The sequence below is a fragment of the Ascaphus truei genome, chromosome 4 (genome assembly GCF_040206685.1).
Source record: "Ascaphus truei isolate aAscTru1 chromosome 4, aAscTru1.hap1, whole genome shotgun sequence".
In the NCBI taxonomy this organism is placed as follows: domain Eukaryota; kingdom Metazoa; phylum Chordata; class Amphibia; order Anura; family Ascaphidae; genus Ascaphus; species Ascaphus truei.
In genome coordinates this window covers 209,607,669-209,628,204 of record NC_134486.1, presented here as the reverse complement: position 1 = coordinate 209,628,204, position 20,536 = coordinate 209,607,669, and the positions used below count along the sequence as shown (strand labels likewise).

Sequence of the window (20,536 nt, the reverse complement as noted above, 5' to 3'; positions counted from 1 at the left end):
CAATAATGGTCAAAATCCCTACTATCCAAATCTGGATAATAGCGCATTTCCCATTAAAAATAAAACACTACTCAGCCAGCATAAAGTAAATTAAAGTTATACTCTCCCCTGCAGGATGAAGGCCATCCTCATCTTCCTCCGCGTCCTCTGTGTCCTCTATTGGCCGCAACATAAAATAAAATAAAAAAACTAACACGAATCCTTTAATTACCTTAGTGGTTAGCAACCACTATGGTAATTAAGGAGTTAACCCCCTCATCTGCTACCCACCCGGGAGGCCTAACCACCCTCTAACTACACCCAACCCCCACCCCCTCAACCCATTGATTGTCAAAGTGGTAAACTATGCCCCCAATATGCCTCGATGGCAATGAATTTGCAACCTAAAAAAAGAGCCACAAAATAAAACACAGTGCATTTAAATTAAAAGAAAAATTTGACAATAAAGCCATTGATTGTGACTGTGGTAAACCATGCCCACAATATGAGGGGTGTGTGAAGGTGGTAGTTGCCCCAGGATGGTGTTTAGGCCTTGATGGAGGGTTGCCCAAGGGGTTAACCCTTTAAATAACTTAGCGGTTGTAACCACTAACTTCTACTGCAACCCTCTTGCAAGGCCTACTTCACCCACCCCTGTACCATAAACAAAGCAGTGCCAGCTATTTAACCCCTTCGTTAACTTAGCGGTTAGCTGCTAAGGTAATGAAACTGGCTGTAATTTTATTTTTATTACATAGGATTGACTTGAAAGTGGTGAGGAGCCCCCGCTACTGCTAGGTTTGTATGTGAGTGGTGCTCTTGGGTATATAACGATAATGATCACAGAAGAGAAAGTGACCCACATAGGATTGAAGCCTGGGATCTTCGGAGCTGAAATAAATATTCAGATCAGCTCCAGAGACACCCAGATTCAATCCTATGCAGTAAAAATAAAAGAAACTCCTTGATATGCAAATCGCAGTTTCTATCTCGACACTCTTTAGATTCCGAGAAAAGAATGCAAGGTTTTATAGTACGATATGCATATGGGAGTTTAGTGAATAGCAGTTGCTGGCAAAAAATGCGAGTTTGGACATTTTTTCAGCTACAGCACTACATGTTATAGCTCGTTAAAAAGCCATTGTAGTGCGATATTGCCATGTTATCGAAGCTTTGTGAATAGCTACACATGCAATATCATCCTAAAAAAGCACTTAACGTGCATGAATGCACTTATCGAATTTTAATGAATAATCTTCTTCATCATATCACTGTTAAATTTTCTTACATCTTCAGTTATATGTTTGCGGATTGTCTTGCAGGTCTACATATTCAATTCTTCTTGTTTTTTGGGAATGCTTCATTTCTTGTCATCTTCTCATTATTTGTTTTGTCTCATCAGATATTTTCTTATCTTATCTTTTTTTTTTTTAGCATTTTCCTCTAGTTTTTTGTGCACTTTCAACTAAAATCTTCATAAGTTCTTCATAATTGTTTAAAGTGTCCCCTTACATTTTGAGAACACTGAAGAGATTTTTCAGTTCTGGTTGAAAGTCTCTTCTGATATTCTTGAGGTTATTGATTGTGTTTCTCTTCTTTTTAATTAATTTTCTTCTTTCCATCTTTGCACTCAGACATACTCTGCGGCGAAATAATTGGTGATCACTCCTTATGACAAAATGGTTAAGGACTGTGATGGTGAGGGGGTAACCAGGCTCAATAATAAACGTTCAGCCCACTTGGTTACCCCTGATCCGTGTGTAAAGGTCCTAGAGGGTCAGCTCTTGGACCCAACTCTCATATATTTATCACTGGGACTGTGTAGTAATTATGCGACAATTCAATATTTTCTGCATTGTGCCTTTCCAGGGGTGCTGGGCAGCGGAGCTCATGAGGCTGTAAGTTTAAGGGTGGGTTTTGCAAAGAATCTTCAATCAGATTGTTGCTATGTAGCAGGGTTCCCGTGTTATGGGACACCCCAGAGATGTACCCGGGAATCAGGTAAGATTCTCGGGCACATTGAAGCACAGTGCTTCGGCAAAATCCTACCCTCGAAACGTTCCTGCGACTCACCGCCAGGGTTCACTGCTTCAGCACAGACTGGAAAAGTTACGAGGGCATGGGGCATCAAGGTATCCCCAGAACGGTCCCGGGGTCCCTAGTATACGGTGGGATGCCCAGACCATACCCTGGCACCCTGAACCTGGTATAGGGGTCCAGGGGGTGCTCCAAGTATGTTCAAACGCTGTGGGGGGTTTTATTGTGTGGGTACAGTAAAGTCTGGGTTGTGCAGTGTGCCAGGGATAAGGCTAATAAGAATAGGGATCGTATATGTTTATTCTAGCCCTGACACCGGACTAGAAGACTTATACCAGTTAAAACACACAGACACATAAGCAAGAGAATTTTATTAAAGGTTCTGATTAATAAATGTAAATGCTGGTAACCGTATATGTGTGGCTGTGGGATTCCAAGTCTGTGGTTCCGAGAGACCAGCTAGCTACCAAGCTTGGCACCACCGAGTCTACTCGAGACCCGTAGTTGAAAGCCTCAGGGATGCCAAGGTGTTAGAACAGGAGGATTACTGCAGTTGTACCTGAGTACATCCATCCTGGGCTAACAAAGAGCTATCTGGAAACCATTTGCCCTGCCCCAGACTCTGCGGAGCCTGGACAGCGGGTTGGATAGATATGCTAAGAAGCAGAGATGCCAGGTTGGCGCATGCCCTTTGGCAGAATCCAAATCGGTGCCCACCTGGTTATAGACTACCGGCAAATTGGTGATTTGCTGACAGGAGAATTTCCACGCACTGATTGATTGTAGTGGTTTCTGAATGGAACTCTAAAACCTATAAGAAACCTTACAACCAATCAGGACATCAGATTCCACGCACCAAACCATCAGCGGCAAATTCAATGATGCTCTGTAAGGAATAGACGCAAGCCGGCTCCAAAGATTTTGACTGAGAACATTTTCTAAGTCCCGCTTTTCGAGGATGTAGCGGTCGCAGCTCAGATTGCATGCCGAATTGTGTTCCAGGACTTTCACGAGCACTTCCCGGTCATTGGAAAAGGCTCCAATAGAGGTCGTTTTTGACAATTTCATTCTAAGGAAGATTTTATTCGTTAGCCCCGTTCCCAGTAAGTGTGTTAACCGTGTAAATTGTGTTACTTTGTGTGTATGTGAAATACTGGAATAAATTACAATTTATTTTACTGCTGTGTCTTGTACAATCAGATGATCCCGGTAGAAAAAGGTGTTAATAACCCTGGTCTCCCGTGTCAAGGACTGTGCCATCATCAATCACGTGTTTTTTGTTAATTAGAACATACTGTAGTCAATTTCCTTCTTGACTCCATTGGGTCAATTCCAAGTCCATTTTATATTTGTATTCTTCTAGAAGAATGAATTAGTGATGTAGAAGTTTTCACATTCTGCAAATTGTAACAATATGTCCCCACGTTCATTGCTATTACCGTAACCATACTTACCAACTCATGCTTTATGTTTCTGGTAGCCACTAATCTTTGTATTGAATTCTCCCATAACAATCTTGAGATGACAATTTCCTTTATTGGTTGATTTCATGGTAGAAGTCTTCCACTTCATTACACATACAGTACATTAAACAAAAAAAAAATTAAAAGGTTGAAAATACTTATTAATTGTCAGTGGGACTACCTAGGCTCTCTTGAGGAGAGCCTAGGAAGCCACAATCGGGAGACCATGTTCTACAACACCTTTTTGTAACTGGGATCATTTGATTGAGCAAAACAAGATGGTAAAATAAATGGTAATTTATTTCTTATAAAAAACAGACACACAAAATTACACAATTAAAGATTAACACACTTACTGGGGATGGGGCTAACGAATACATCGGTTTCTGGAACAAAATTCCTTCAGATCACCTTTTTAGAGCACTTTCCAATGACCGGTTGTTACTCACAAAAAGTCCTGGACATCTGTTACTTCGCCGCTGTTGGTGTGGCGCTTGGAATCTCCTTGGAATCTGTGCTCCCCCTTGGCTGCAGGCCTTCTTAAGCTTTCAGGCCCTTATACACTAACCTGGACAGATTATCAGAGCGTGGGAATTCTCCTGCCAGCCAATCACCAATTTGCCAGTATTGTAAAGCAGGGCAGGCACATTTTCTCAGGAAGCAAGGGGCATGGGTTAACTTGGCCCTTCCGCCTCTTTGCATACTGAGCCCAACCTCTGCTCCGGCTCCACAGAGTCTGGATTTTGGCAAATGGTGTTTGCTTGCCTTGTGTCAGGCCAGGATGCGGGTATTCAAGTATAACTGCAGTGCCCCTCCTGTTCTAACACCTTGACATGCCTGAGCCTTTCAAGTAATGACTCCGGACAGACAGAGGCACCAAGCCGGAATCCATGACTTAGAAAGCCCTCAGTTCAAATACAGGTTATCAATATATGTACACATTAAACTATACCCATTTAATCAAATATATTGTGTCCTGTTTTCTGTGTGCTGAAAGTTATGGGTTCCAATTCTGGAGTCAGGAATGGAGTGAGTGTATATTCCCTACAATCACGAGCTTCATTTCTGGCACACATGAGAAAATAACTTTAAAACTTTTAGACACTTTAAAAACATGCTCAGCTTTATAACCTATCTAGAGCAGACCCTGAACCAATAAACTAGGTTCAGTATACCTGGGCATGTATGTGGGTACCTCTGCTATAATGGAGAGCCCCGCTATACAAAGGACTCTGTGTATACCTGCAGATAAATTTTAACCCCTTCAAACCCATTTACCTTGTCTGGAAGATGCTGCAGCGGGGACTCTGGCGGTGAGTCATAAGAACGTTTCCAGGATTCGAGGTTGGCGGAGTAAAGTGCTTAGCTGTATCCGAAGATATCACTCAAACTCTGGATACAACTGTTGGGGTATCCCATAACTCTGGAACCCCGCTACAAAGACACATTCTGCAAAGACTTTCTCTGCCAAACCCAACCTGAAACTTACAGCCTATAAATCTCCCAAACCCAGTGTGGCGAGCAGGGAGTTGATCAGGCCTGAATAAAGGTGTTATACCCGGCTGGTCATCCTCCACTCGCATTAGGAATGAAGGGGTTAAACGTGTTTGCCATGCATTACTGTGTTTGCCCTGTCCCAGCCGTTTTTACCACCCTTTTGAAGGCAATTCCCTGCCTGCTGTGTTAAAAGACAAAATGCATTGCCTGTTATACCCTTTCACAGACACAAGATGGCGTAGGAGCGCCCAACGCTAGCGCTGATTGAAGAAGCGTGGCAAAAGTTTAAAGGGCTGTCTGTGAGATGGGTATCAATTACTTGCGGTTTGACCTGTAACCACAAGTCAAGTGAATAAGTGGTTGCGGTTACATTCTCAAGTGCTTTACCGAGAAAATGTATCCGTCTCTCGTTAACTTTGTAACTTGAAAGTCGGAAAGTCAATTGATGTGAGAACTGTGTCAATTGACGTGAGAATTGGGTGAACTTGCGTTCCCGAAGCCGGCATGTCAATTATAAAGGCTAACTCGGGAACGCAAGCACCCAGCAACCTGATTTTTGGGGTGCAAGTGCAGTTAAACACTACATGCACATACATATATAAATTACAGTTGTAATACAAGTAGAACATGATGTTTTAATAAAGTGTGTAAAAACTGCAGATTTAAAATGTAAGGCAGGATGTATTCTGTAAGCCCGAGAAGGAATTCCTCGGACATACAGATGTGAGATGGGTGAATGAGCTGGGGGTATTTTCATGCCTGCACTTCAAAGGGGTCTTGCTGATATAGCGCCCCCCAATCTAGAGAAGTGTGAGGGATGAAAAGACCCAGATACCCATAATGTATTCTGATGCATAACAGATGCCGGGTCATTGACACCACTGGGCCAAATCTCAGACTCAGAGGCGCCAAGGTATGGGTGTATCCCAGGTATGCTAAGTGGCATGGGTGTCAAACTGACCCATGCGCTTTGCACACCGGAAAGCCTTTTTGCCCAGTCTTATGAACTGTGGGCAACACGGCTATTGGTGGGTTAAATTGTTCCCACGAGGGGATTGGGTCCACATGTTAAAGATAGCCTTGGCCAGTCTATAACTGTGGCTCCGAGGTTTCCCGGTGGGATTCATGATTTTCAAGCCATGATGTAAAGACGCAAGACTTTGTTCCAGCACAGCGGCAACCGGTCCCGGAGAGAAGGGGTTAATAACAACGTAACCAAGGATTTGCCCCAAACTTCGGAATTCGTTAGCCCTGGTGAGTCTTGAACGAATTCTAACAAATCTTAATGAAATTCTTTGAGGTGGCTGAGATATTAGATCGGCAACTTGCGATCTGGCCACAGGACCTTTAAATCAAGACTGCATTTCTTGCGCTTGCAGGCAAAGGACAATTTATTTAGTTCCCTTATCCCAGTAAGTGTTGTTTTAAGTGTATTCTTCAGATGTCGTGTGTTTGTCTATTAAGGAAATAAATCACAATTTATTTTGCAACTTGTTCTGTTCAATCGAGTACCCAGAAATATAAATGTGTTGGTAAAGTTGGTGTCTATCGTGACACCCAGCATCCCAATAAAGGCAAAAATCACATAATTCTTTAATGTCACAAAATCAGTATACAGTTGCAGTAATATTTTTTCGACATCTGGGTCCCAGAGATGACACTCTAAGACCCTAACACACGGGTCAGGGTTAACCAAGTGGGCTTGACCTTTATTATAAGCCTGGTTAACCCCTTCACTGTCACAGTACCTGATAAAAATATTGGACTTACACCATTCTAGGATGTCCACCATCTTCAGGGCAATTAATTTCCAGAGCCAATCCTCCCCAAAAAGGGCCGAAGCCCAGCCATAAAATTATATAAAAAAGAGATGCGCGGCAGGTTGGAGATGGTGGTGTAATTGCACAGCTCCACCAACCGCCGGCAGAAAATAGATATTAAACAATACCAAAACCGATTTAGGAAACTTTCGAACTAGCGCTAAGGAATCATAAACATTCCCCGGATCAGAATTTAAGCCCAGAAGAGCTATGGCAGCGACGAGGCAAAAGACCCGGCGAAAGTCAGATGTACGGGCCTACTTCACTGGCCAGAGCAAGGCGGGAACAGCAGAGCTTTCGGCGATATCTGACTCCGATTCAGCCCAAGACATGGAGGGAACAGCGGCGGCTGCAGAACAGTCCAAAATAATAAAAAAGGAAATATCTCGGCTGCTGGTTGATTTAAAATCCTTCTTTAGGGGGGAAGTGGAGGGGTTCCGGAAAGATATCCTCCAGATTGGGACAAGAACAAATGAACTGGAGGAGCGGATGGATGTCAGTTCTAACCAACATAAAGAAACTAACTCAAGGATGCAAGCCTTAGAGGAGAGAGTGGCTGAGTTAGAGTCCCACCAAGAAGATGGAGGGAACAGGGACAGGAGGAACAATTTAAGAGTCCGGGGGATCCCTGAGGAGATATTGGACCCGGAGGCCCTGCTGACTCGATGGATGGCTTCTATCCTTCCGGACAAACCGGAGTCAGAACTGAGGATGGATCGGTGCCATAGGGCTCTGCGGTCGAGACCGATGCCCTCAAATCCCCCCAGAGACGTTATCCTGCGGCTCCATTACTTCTCCATAAAGGAGGAGGTGAGCAGGATTGCCGAGCCACCCCTCATATCACCTACGAGGGAATTACCCTCACGGTGTTCCAGGACTTGTCCCCCCTCACTTTGGCCAGGCGGCGAGCAGTAGCCCATGTCACGAAGACATTAAGAGACCGGGAGATCCGGTACAGATTGGCTTTTCCATTTGCCCTTGTGGCCATTAAAAATGGCCGCCAACATGTGCTAAAACACCCCTCGGAGGGTCCGTCCTTCCTGAAAAGCTGGGGGTCAAGGGGACCTCGGACGCCGCTCTGGGTGGAGACTCGGAGGTGAACAGGGCGGAGGTCTCACCGAGGAGATCGGGATCCTCTTCACCAAGGAAAGAATGCACGAGAAGGACGGAGGGGGGGGCAAGAGTCCCTAAGACATTGAACTAATAAAGTTATGGCAGTTATATTGCGCCTGTTGCGGAATTCAATAATTCAAGAAAAGTTTATACCCCATAGAACATTAAAGTGGTCACCCTAGGTGTGGACAACGTTAGTGTCAAGATGCCAAGCAGCGGGGGTCGGCACAATTGACTCCAAACCCATGGAACTAATACCCCCTCGTGGAATCTAAAATGGCTACCTCTTCCTTACCTGGGATGGAAGACGGAGACAGGGCGCGAGGATTTCCATGGCGGCGGGGTTTTCGGCGGGAGAGAGTGCTCCTTGAGCGGGCCCCGCCCAGAGAGCTGCCTTCGGATCCGCCTTCTCTCCCTGATGATCTTCCCCCGACTGAGCCCGCCTCGCCCAGCTCGGTGACGTAGCCGAGCCGGATCTCGCGAGATCGGGGGAAGAGACGCCTACAGTGGAGCAGACAGCGTGACAAGCAGGAGGATGCGACGACCCGGAAGTGGAGCGGTCCTCCCTGGCGGAGGCGCGCGAGTTCTGCTGCTGGGGAGAGGAGTATGAAGAGGAGAGGGGCGAGAGACGGGAACGTTTGCTGCGGGACCAGAGACAGAGGTCTCAAGCGTTAGAGGAGGTCTGCTGCTGGGGTAGATGTGGGGCTGTTAGGGGAGCAGTAGGGACCTAGGTATGAGGCAAGAATAGAAGTGGGTGGAGACTCGAAGCGGTATTAGGGGGCCTAGGAATATAGTATAACGCTGAACCGCTGGCAGGAAGGGGAGAATATAAACGAGTTTCACCGTATGAGAAATAGAATGGCTCAGGGGTAGGCGAGACAACAGAAGGGGGGAGGGGGGGTAGTCGACTTAAAGGGGCACTTAGATTAGGGTTAAAAGAGATAGTGTAAGGAGAGAAGAGAGAGGAGGGATAGGGGTAGTTAAGGTTACAGTAGTAGATAGATTAGTGTTTAGTGGTAAGGTTTTGGTTAGGCATGACTGTCGGCGGGGGAGGGGGGGTTGTTACCACTCTGCCTGCAGGTATGTGCATCAACTCCAGGAAGATGGGCTTGCCTACTTTCCTGGCAAAGACCCGGATGTCCATGGCCGGGACTCGGGGCCATGGAACTGGATCGGGTGGGAGGGGGGTCCAGAGAGAGAATATCTCTACCGGGCACTGAACCCGAGGGCCTACAGGACCAATACGGTTCTAGATGTTTTGATGTGTGATATGTATATGTGTTCTTTCCTCATGTCTTATCCCTCCCTCCCTCACCCCAACCCCAAAAGGCGACAGAAAGAAGAAGCTCTGCAGGTGTCAGCACTACAACTCACAAGTCCGTCAAGAGATCATAGGTCGGGGTAAGCGCAAATTTGATTGTAAACTACTACTACACACACTCCTCCTTATACAATGGCGGTAACCTTTTTATCACAAAATGCCAAGGGGCTCAATAGTCCACACAAAAGGTGGGTTGCCTTTTCGGAGTTTAAAAGGAGAAGGGCAGATGTAGTCTTCCTCCAGGAAACCCATTTTAGTTCTCGGAACAGCCCTAAATTCTTAGACACACATTATCGAACAATATACCTATCTTCAGGTGAAGAAAAAAAAAAGGAGTAGCTATACTGATACATAATAACACTCCCTTTCAGGTCGAAAAGATCAAACGAGATCCTAAGGGACGATTCATTGTTCTGATAGGACTCCTCAAACAGAATAGAATAACACTGGCCTGTGTATACGCACCGAGTGAAGGGCAATCTTACTTTTTCGACACGTTCTTTAGGAAACTACAGCAGTGGGCGGAGGGACACATAGTCTTAGGTGGAGACTTTACTACGGTCATGGACCTGAGAGTTGATCGCTCCTCGTCTCAGCAACCCACGCAGAGTGAGGGAAATGTCCCCTTACTGAAGGGACTAAAACAATTTGGTCTTGTAGACATATGGAGAGAGCAGCACCACGGAGATCGTAGTTACTCCTTCTATTCACATCCCCATGACAGTAACAGTAGGATTGATCACTTCTTTGTGTCTGGCAGAATGGTCCCACAAATATCCGACACGAGCATACATGATATTACATGGTCGGATCATGCATCAGTAGAGCTAAGATGCAGTCAAATTGGGTCTGTTAAACCGGGAGCAAACTGGAAGATAAACGAATCTATAATTAAAATACCGGATATACAGAAACAAGTCAAAGCTGAAATTTCAAACTATTTTCAGACAAACGAAGGCAGTGTGGAATCCAAGTCTATGTTATGGGAGGCTCACAAGGCCACGATAAGAGGGGTACTAATTGGTATAGCTGCGGGTAGAAAAAAGAGAAAGGAAGCCAAATTAACTCAGCTATATCAAAGGTTACACGAGCTCTCTACACTACATAACCGGACAGGTAGAGATGACACACTGAAGGAGTTGAAGGATGTTAGGATTGAATTAAATCTCCTCCTTACCTCCAGAGCTGAGAAAGACATGAGTTGGACGCAGAGGAAGTTTTATGAGAAAGCTAATAAACCGGACACTATGCTAGCCACCAGACTCCGTAATCGTAAACCAAATTTTAATATTCATTCTATTAAGACAGCGGAGGGGCGGGTCTCCTCTAACCCCAAAGTTATAGTAGGGGAGTTTGCGACATTTTACACACAGCTATATAATGGGGAGAAGGTAGTTCACAACGCTAAGACAAGCAGTAAACTGCGGAAATTCTTAGCGGACGCTGCACTGCCACAAGTGACCAGATTGGAGCGAGAGGCAATCCAACGCGACTTTACAGGAGAGGAATTGACAGCGGTAGTGAAAAATTTAAAGGCATCAAAAGCCCCAGGCCCGGATGGGTTCTCCAATCTGTATTATAAAAAATTTATCGGAGTCTTAGCTCCACATATGCTCCGGTTGTTTAATGGAGTATTAGCAGGAGAACCTTTCACGGGACAGATGCTCCAGGCGTCAATCTCGGTAATTCATAAAGGGGACAAAGATCCCACAAATTGCCAAAGCTATCGGCCAATATCATTAATTAATACAGATGTTAAAATCTATTCCAAATTACTGGCCAACAGATTAAGTGTCATCCTGCCGAGGCTAATCCATCCGGATCAAGTTGGCTTCGTTAGAAATAGACAAGCGGCCGATAATACTAGAAGGATTGTTGATATAATAGACTTTATAGGAGCCAATGAGATTCGAAGCGTAGCCTTAAGCCTAGATGCGGAAAAGGCCTTTGACAGAATTGACTGGCCTTACTTGGAGTCTACGCTTGGAGCATTTGGGTTCGGAGGCATATTCCGGCAGGCAGTCAAAGCATTATATGCCGCACCAGCAGCTAAAGTGGTCCACCAGGGGTTCCCTTCAGACTTATTTCCAATTAAAAGTGGCACGAAGCAGGGGTGCCCGCTGTCACCTCTGTTATTCGCCTTATGCATCGAGCCACTTGCAGCACAAATTCTGAACAACGCTGATATCTCTGGTGTACAAATCCACCCCCAAGAACACAAAGTGGCTTTGTACGCAGATGACATTATTCTAACTCTTACTAAGCCGCTCATCTCGCTACCCAATCTGTTCCAGCTCCTAGAGTGTTTTGCCCAGATCTCTGGATTTAAAATAAATCAGACTAAATCAGAGGCCTTAAGCCTCAACATACCTAGAGAGATGGAGAAGCTGATTGAGCTCAATTTTGAGTTTAAGTGGCGTCCCACATCCATGAAATACTTAGAAGTGCAGATCACAAAAAAGGTAGGCTCGCTATATCAAGCTAATTATCCCAGCCTGTTGAAGACTCTCAAAAAAGAGCTACAGGAATGGAAGGCATATGGTATTTCTTGGTTGGGGAGAATTTACAGCGTCAAGATGAATATCCTTCCCCGGATTTTATATCTGTTCCAAACTCTCCCGATAGCCGTGGTACGAGCAGACATCATAGGGCTACAAAAATCAATCTCGCAATTTATTTGGAATGGTAAAAAAACACGGATTAAAGTAAAAATGATGCAGAAAGCTAAGGAAGCTGGTGGCCTGGCGGTCCCGAGCGTTATATCCTACTATAAAGCGGCGCAGTTGTGCCAAATTACGCAGTGGCATGGAGATCCGGAGCTCAGGAGGTGGGTGGCGCTGGAGAAGGAGATGTGCGCCCCGCTTGAGCTCAAGGACCTGATCTGGTACCCGAGGACATGGGTGAAGGATGTACTCATACCGCTGACCTCTGTTCTCAACTCACTCTCGGTTTGGGAGGCTACTAAAGGTAACCGCTCGATAACTTCCAAAAACACACTTATGGCTCCCTTATATGGCAACCCAGACTTTGCTCCTGGTTTAGCAAACAAGAGTTTCCTGTTATGGCGCAAATTGGGGATTAGGCGATTGAAGGACCTGGAGGCTAGTGGCAAGATTAAATCCTTCGAACTATTACAGTCGGAAACGGACATACCTAACACTGAATTTATGAGGTACCTCCAGGTTCGGGCATACTACAACGCATACCCGGTGAGACCACCGTTAACGAATTTTGAACAGCTCTGCGTGCGCAGTGCAGACACGGGGGACTGATATCTGCCTTATACAGAGGGGTGGTTAACGCTGACACGGATATGACAGCCAAACCCCGTTTTATGGTCCAGTGGGAAGCGGATTTACAGGGCACATTAGAGGACGAGGACTGGTCTGCGGTGTTTAAAGCCGCAGCTAGTAGCTCCATCTGTACAACATTAAAGGAGAACTCATATAAAGTGTTGTTACGCTGGTATCTCACCCCAGTTAGATTAGCAAAATTCATCCCGGGCTCTTCCCCGCTCTGCCCTAGGCAGTGCGGGGAACAGGGGGATTTGGTTCACATGCTGTGGTTTTGCCCGAAAATAGTGCCTGTCTGGACCCAGATCCGCGATTGGCTGCAGAGGATCTTCTTAGGGCTCAAAATTCAGCTGGACCCGTGGCTATTTTTATTAGGCAAACCTACAAATGATGTATCTAGATCGGGTAACAAGTTGATAGCACACTTTGCTACAGCTATGAGGTGTGAGACCGCAGCATTGTGGAATCAGAATGCAATTCCTTCTATAGCGAAAATCAGAAACAGAATTTGGTTCATATGCCGAATGGAGAAGTTAACGACCTTAGTTAACGATTCGGCCGATAAATTCGAAAAGGTCTGGTCATTATGGCTGGCTCAGACTGATATCCAGGGGGTGAATGATGCCACAATATGGCTTTGATAGATTTAGGTGAGTTCTCCTTGGATAGGTGGCAGGGAGCTAGTTAGGACGGATGGAAGGGATCCCCCCAGGGTCTAGTGATATACTAAATAAATAACAACGAAAACTCGAAGCGGAACTATTCTAGGGTCCCCTATGAGGTGGTGACGGGCAAAGCGCTAGTGGCTGAGATGCTCCGCACCGGAAAACACGATAAAGGAGGTTATTCTTCGCTGATCCCTTCCTCCCCCCCCCCCCTTCCCCACCTTCCCTCCCCCTCTTTCTCCTCTGTCATCATTGGTCTGTCGATGTATTGTCCTGTTGTCTCCCCAACGTGTGTTCGTTTTATGTGGTTTGTCCTCGATAGTTAGGTGTATACTATGAATAGTTATCAACACCCTGTATTTTCGTGTCTGTATGCACAAAAAAACAATAAAGACAAAGTTGAAAAAAAAAAAATTATATAAAAAAATATTTTTACAGTCCAAATGACCAAGCACCATGAAAAAGTAAAAATCACAAAACAATAAAAATGTAAATCATTCACCGGCCCAATGGAAACAGAAACCAAAAAAAACAAACATAAAAAGCAAAACATCTCAAATCTAAATCAATCGAGGCTTGAAAGCCTTACTTATAATCAGAGGTCATATGTCTTATCCAAGTGTTTGTTGGCTATTGCTGCGTTAACCATGTTCTAATAAAAGCCCTAACGACCATTGTTTTTGCATATTAGCTTTGTGGATACCCATTAAACTGGGGGAAATTAACATCTGTTACCCTGATTTAACGAAGCTCTGTGGATCTGGGCCCTACAGCCCCAAATTTTCCCTATATCCATCTCTTGCATGGACAGATACTAGAAACACATTAGCATTCACTACTCTTTTTCTATTTCCATTCACCAGTAATGTTCTTTTGTAACATCTCTTTGCTGAAATGTACATGATATAAACATATTGGATTTTAGCTCACAAATAGCAAACACCATGGCATTTTAAGAGCATCGACAATATTAAGGCATTTTATTTGATACTAATGCAAATGAAACAATTCCTTGTCTATTAATTAAACATGTATTATTTTTATTCTAGTTTCTGCGACCTTAGAGCAACATTTGCGATTGAAACCTTTGGAATCATAGAAAGGTAATAATGTTAGATGCCTGATTAATACAACTTAAATTACTAATAATATTAGTAAGTCTACATTTTTATTGTAATTTTAAGTATACTGTAATAGTCATGTTGTGAAGATTATAAATTTTGTTAACCTGCAGTATATAATGAAACATTTCATGCTACATTAAAAACATTTTTAGTTGAGACATACTGTAGCAATTTAATTTATAACTAAGTATAAACAGACTTGTTTATGCTTTACATCACATTGAACTTGGTAGAAGATTTTGACACCCTTTATTCTTTTTCGGGGGCTCACAGAAATATTTTTTTTCAATACAGGCATCCCTCGATATATGGAATTTCGCTGTAATAGAATTGATAATTGAGGGAAGAAATTTGATATACAGTACAGAATGTTAAATTCACATTTATTAAATTTAAAAATCTCTAAACGATACATTTGGGGGAGGGAGAATCATACAATGCACGGTCTGTAATTTGTCCTAGTGCCATTTATACTGTTCTACAGTAAGTCATTTGTGCGCACTTTTAATGCTGAATTGGTTTCCCCACGCTCTTCATTTTGATAATTATCATGAATATTTTATCGTACAATGATCTATTTCCCAATAAATATGTGCTTAAAAAAGTTTGCTGCATTCTTAAATGTGGTTTTATTATATTTTGGGGCTGATATTTTTACGTAGGAATGCAACTCCAGTTACTGTATATAATGGAAGTAAATGGAAAAATAGAGTTTGATATATGGACAACTTTTCAGGAACGTATCTGTTCCATATATTGAGGGATTCCTGTACAATCCATTTATATCTGCACACCTACTGTAGCAAAGTCTTATTCTATGCTCGACTGAATATGTAAAATATATTTTTGATATGAAAATTGAGAAATTTTAGTTGGTACATACAGTAAGCACAATTTTAAACGCGATTTATACACAGCAGTTTTGTGACAGAAAGGCAATTTTTAATGCTTCGTTCTATACATAGGCATCTTTGTTTGCATTTATTAACTTTTTGTATCTGTAGCCAGGAAAAAATTATTCTAGCTAAAGTGGGCTTTATGATTTATAGGGAGTCACCCAATCAGTCACCCTGCTGCAAAAGTACAGTACTGAAAAAATGTATTGAAAAGCAATAAGAGGACAAAATTTTACATAGAAAAAAAATTTAACTTTTTTTTAAACTTTTTAATGGATGTTAAATCGCCCCCAATGGGTCAAAATGTTCTACTTTACAGTATTGTGGTAGTTTTTGATTTATCATTTTACTGCTACTACTTGATGTTTGTCACTGACTGAGAAAAAGATGTACAAATAGTGACATAACATTTTTTGGGCAAGCTAGAAAATTAAATGTGACAATATCTAAATGACTCCTTTTATTTGTTTCTGTTTATTCACAGACCACATGCTAAAATCATTCCTGCCTTAGTTTTCACTCTTCTATTTCTTTTCGTCATTATTTTGCTAGCAAGCTATTTTAAATATGTCCAAATATTTAGAGCTCTTAGGTTTACTGATCCACATCTCAACATATATGAACAACCAAAACAGCCATTGGAGGACAAAAAGAAAGAGCAATAACTATTGTGAGTTACTGTATATTAAAAGCTAACAGTCTTTGGTTATGATTAAAAAGTTAGTAGATTAAATGACTAATAACAGATATTTCCTGAAAATTATATATATATTATATATGCACTGGCATAACATCCGCCTGGGCAGCCCACCTGCATAGGCGTCGCGGCATGATGTAACGTGACATCACATGGTGATGCATTGCCATGACAATGCGCTGATACGTGATGCTACAACTTTGTCCGGGGGCCTCTTACCATGTAGTTATGCCACTGTATATATGCTATGAAATGTTCTGCATACTTGGATCCTTTTTAATAAAATTCTAAAATTATAATAATAATAAATTATATTTATTGTGAGAATGGACGTTTCGGTGCCGTTGGGACCTTTATAAAGATGTCAGTGACGCTAAACAAGTGTCCATTTAAATCCCTTGATGGATGGTGCAAAATGGCATGAAAAATAATGTAACATGATGTTAGTGATTAACATAATGTGTAGCTGGTACTGTATATACCCTATAGTATGATTGTTTCCATCAAGTTAAATATCGGATACATATTACGTTTAACTCTTCAAATTGTTACACAGTTGTTGCACCAATCCGCTCTACCTGGAGAGTTTTGTTTTACATTGTTCTTTTTATGTTTTGTATGGTCCTGGGTATCTTTGACCTGTATACATTAGGCATATGACATTACGCTAATAGTACAGAGATAAGCATCCAATAGTGTCATCTAAATGAGATCTACAAATGAATTGTAACTTGCTCACATGCAGACATTCCAAATGTGGTTGAGCATGTATCGAAAGAAATTAATGGAATCCCCAGGTTTCGAGTATAACAAAAAACTGGAGGATATTGATAATTCAGGGTTAGTAATGTAGGGTATGGAATATGCATCAATAATATGAGAAGGAAGATGTTTATAACAATCAGTATGAGCGAAAATAGCACTCCTAAGTGATTAACTATATCAATATGAATTACATCCATTTTTGTACCGTACCATATAAAATGCGTACGGAAAGCTATCACAGTTGCCCGATATGTACGGTAGCCATCTGACTTTCACATTGAATGTACAGCATAATCAGTCATTCGTTCCAGTTTTTTAGCCCTTTAAATAGAGTTATAGATGAGCATTGAACAGTATCCCCTACCTTTCAGGATCCGGTGCAGTACTTAGTTTTGAGGCATTTTGGATATACATCCTGTACACTATTGATCTCAAGGGACTAAATGTAAATTTATCTCTGTCTTGCCTTCTGGATAAATGATAAATGACTCAAATATTTGCACATAATGTTTATTATTTGCCCTATTTAACTCTAGTCATTTTTTCATGTCTTTGTTCCATGGCATGGGGGTACTCTGGCACTTATTGTGATTTTTTGGAGATCATCTTGATTTTGCGGTTTATTTGATTTATGGTAGTGTCCAGTTCCTGGAACTCAAATCCGTGTTCTCAATAACAGATTTTTTTTGCAATTTGCCCATCTTTTTCTGCTTAGACACATTGGCAGCATATATCAGGGTATAAGCTGGATTTGAGTTCAAGTCTAAAAGATTTGTTCTCTATTCCAGTTTTTATTATGACAGACATGGAGCACCCTGTTCACATTAGAATATAATGTGAATAAGTAACCTATTGGCCGCATGTGTACACCCTTTGAATTACAGTCACATACATAATTTATTTATTGATGTATGTATTTATGTATATATGTATATATATATATATATATATATATATATATATATATATATAAATATATATATCTTGCACTATTCTGTTCCAATGGATGTGATATTACAGTATGTGTTAATTGGTAGTTCTCCTGTGTCTCAACCAGCAAATGATTATGCTGTACATTCAATGTAGATGTCAGATGGCTACATATCGGGCAGCTGTAAGGGCTTTCTGCACACAATTTATATTTTACGGTGCAAAAATGTATGTAATTCATATTGATCTATTTGATCACTTAAGAGCGCTATTATGACTCATATTGATTGTTATAGATATGCTCCTTCTTATATTATTGATGCCTATTTAAATCCCTTAATGTCTAACCCTGAATTATCATTATCCTCCATTTTATTGTTCCACTCTAAATCTGGGGACTCCATTAATTTCTTCTGATACATGCATGACCATATTTGGTATGGCTGAGTGTGGCCAAGTTACAATTCGTTTTTAGACTTTATGTAGATGCCCCTATTGGACGCTTGTCACTATGTACCCTACAGTATGGATGTCTCCACCAAGCTCAATATTGGATACATATGGTTTAACTTTAAATTAGTACATACTGTTGTTGTTACACCGATCAGTTCTACCTTGGGTGTTCTATTTTACATTCCTTTTATGTTTTGTTTGGCCCTGGGTAACCTTGACCAGTATACATTAGATTTACGACATTAATGCTAATGGTACTACACATTATATTAATCAGTGATGTCACATTCACATGATTTTTTGCACCATGGGGATTTCAAATTGATATTTGTTTTACTTCATTGACAACTTCATAAAGGTTCCAAAGGGCACCAACACATTGATCACCTTAATAAAAAAGATCCAAGTGTGCAGTACATTAATTTTTTTTTTTTTTAATATATTTAAAGTTTTTTTGGTTTTACATAAACAAAATAAAACAATCCAACACAGCAAAGTACAGTTCACTTTCAATACATTGTACCATTTGTTACATCCTTGGTACACATTATTTATGATTGTGTTCTCATAAAAACTTTTTTCATGTATAATTGCTAGCACATGTCTTGTGAATTTTATTTAGAAAGTATTTCGCATAGTGGCTTTTAGTAGTAATAAAGAAGGAAGTCCCTACGACTACACTGTTAACGAAAACAAATAAAAACACTAATGTATCAAAACTTGTCTCTCTTAACTTCTTTATCTATCAGCTTTATACAGTTACGTGTAGTTTATATCGTGCTGCCCTATAGATAATTTGATTGTTTAACCATCTAGTCCAGGGGTGGGGAACGTCCGGCCCGCGGGCCGCGTAAGGCCCGCGAAATGATTTGGTCCGGCCCCCGTGCGACCCCGCCTGTTATATTAAAAAAAAAAAAATTATTAAAAAAAAAATGGCAGCGATTTAGCATGCACGGAGGAGAGGTCCCGCAGGGCAAGCAGGGTGTCCGGCCTGCTGCCTGTGATCCTGCTCCCCCCCTCTTCCCAATTTGGGACTGAGGGCGGGCAAGCCCCAACCCAGCATCCCCCGCGCTGTGCTGACCTGCGCACTACCAGAAGACAGCCAGTGCGGGGTTTACAGTGAGCAGTGCGGCTCTGCACTGACTGTCATGCTCAACCCGAGAAGCCCAAACCACTGCAGGTGCCGCTGGAGGGGAGAGGAGGGGAGAGGAGGAGAGGGGAGAGGAGGGGAGTCTGCACCAATGTGATGGCAAACAAGCTGAGGAACTTCCTTCTGGGACAGCATGCTTCAGGTAGGAAGAGCTGTACTGTATCAATAGTCCGCCTGGCCACACCTCCCTGTTTATGGGAGAGAATCTCAGGCTTAGCTAAATGTATGTATATGTGTGTGTGTGTGTGTGTGTGTGTGTGTGTGTGTGTGTGTGTGTGTGTGTGTGTGTGTGTGTGTGTGTGTGTGTGTGTGTATATATGTGTGTATATATATGTGTGTGTGTGTGTATATATGTGTGTGTGTGTATATATGTGTGTATATATATATGTGTGTGTGTGTATATATGTGTGTGTGTGTATATATGTGTGTGTATATGTGTGTGTGTGTGTGTGTGTGTGTGTGTGTGTGTGTGTGTATGTGTGTGTGTATGTGTGTGCATGTGTGTATGTGTGTGCATGTGTTCATGTATGTATGTATGTATGTATGTATATATATATATATATATATATATATATATAAAAATAATAATATATATATATATATATATATACAAATGTAAATACAACTGTATGCTCATCTGCATGTCTTAGGCAGGTCTGCAACCCCGCCTTTCACCATTATCACCCAGCACACAGCACTTCCACTGCAGCAAGGGATTCTGGGAAATGACATGCAAATGAGCACACAGTGCCACTTTTTGCTTCAAAAACCATTTATACCATGGTTCCCTATAGGCTTAAGCTTGCTGCATAGTCACCGCTTTGAGCACAGCCAGGATTAAGGTGCATAGCCAGAAAACCCACCCACAGACAGCTATTTGACCTTAATGGGCCTCATCAGTGTGGGGTTGATTAACTGGCTATGCAAAGAAGCTAAAGGATGGGGTTTACCATACTGAGTTAAGTTATGGTGAGTAAAAAAAGTGACAAAAACCCTCCACAGCAAAGAAAATATGCAAATGTAAATACAACTGTATGCTCATCTGCATGTTTTAGGCAGGTCTGCAACCCCACCTTTCACCATTATCACCCAGCACACAGCACAATCCCACTCTGATGAGACCCATTAACGTCGAAACAGCTGTCTGTGGGTGGGTTTCCTGGCTATGCACCTTAACCCTGGCTGGGCTCAAAGCTGTGACCATGCAGCAAGCTTAAGCCTATAGGGAACCATGGTAAAAATGGTTTTTGAAGCAAAAAGTGGCACTGTGTGCTCATTTGCATGTCATTTCCCAGAATCCCTTGCTGCAGTGGTAGTGCTGTGTGCTGGGTGA

At 42.3% G+C, this 20,536-nt stretch overlaps 1 protein-coding gene across 4 annotated transcripts in view; it reads left to right on the top strand.

The window, feature by feature from the left end:
• Positions 1 to 16,646, top strand: part of CATSPERE (catsper channel auxiliary subunit epsilon) — an 891,786-nt gene extending 875,140 nt beyond the window's left edge. For all 4 annotated transcript variants that reach the window (XM_075596820.1, XM_075596822.1, XM_075596819.1 and 1 more), the window contains 2 exons: positions 14,238 to 14,291; positions 15,693 to 16,646. In XM_075596820.1, the coding sequence (XP_075452935.1) occupies positions 14,238 to 14,291; positions 15,693 to 15,873 (235 nt within the window). In that variant the 3' untranslated portion in view covers positions 15,874 to 16,646. The remainder of the gene's footprint in view (positions 1 to 14,237; positions 14,292 to 15,692) is intronic.
• Positions 16,647 to 20,536: the final 3,890 nt, after the last annotated feature.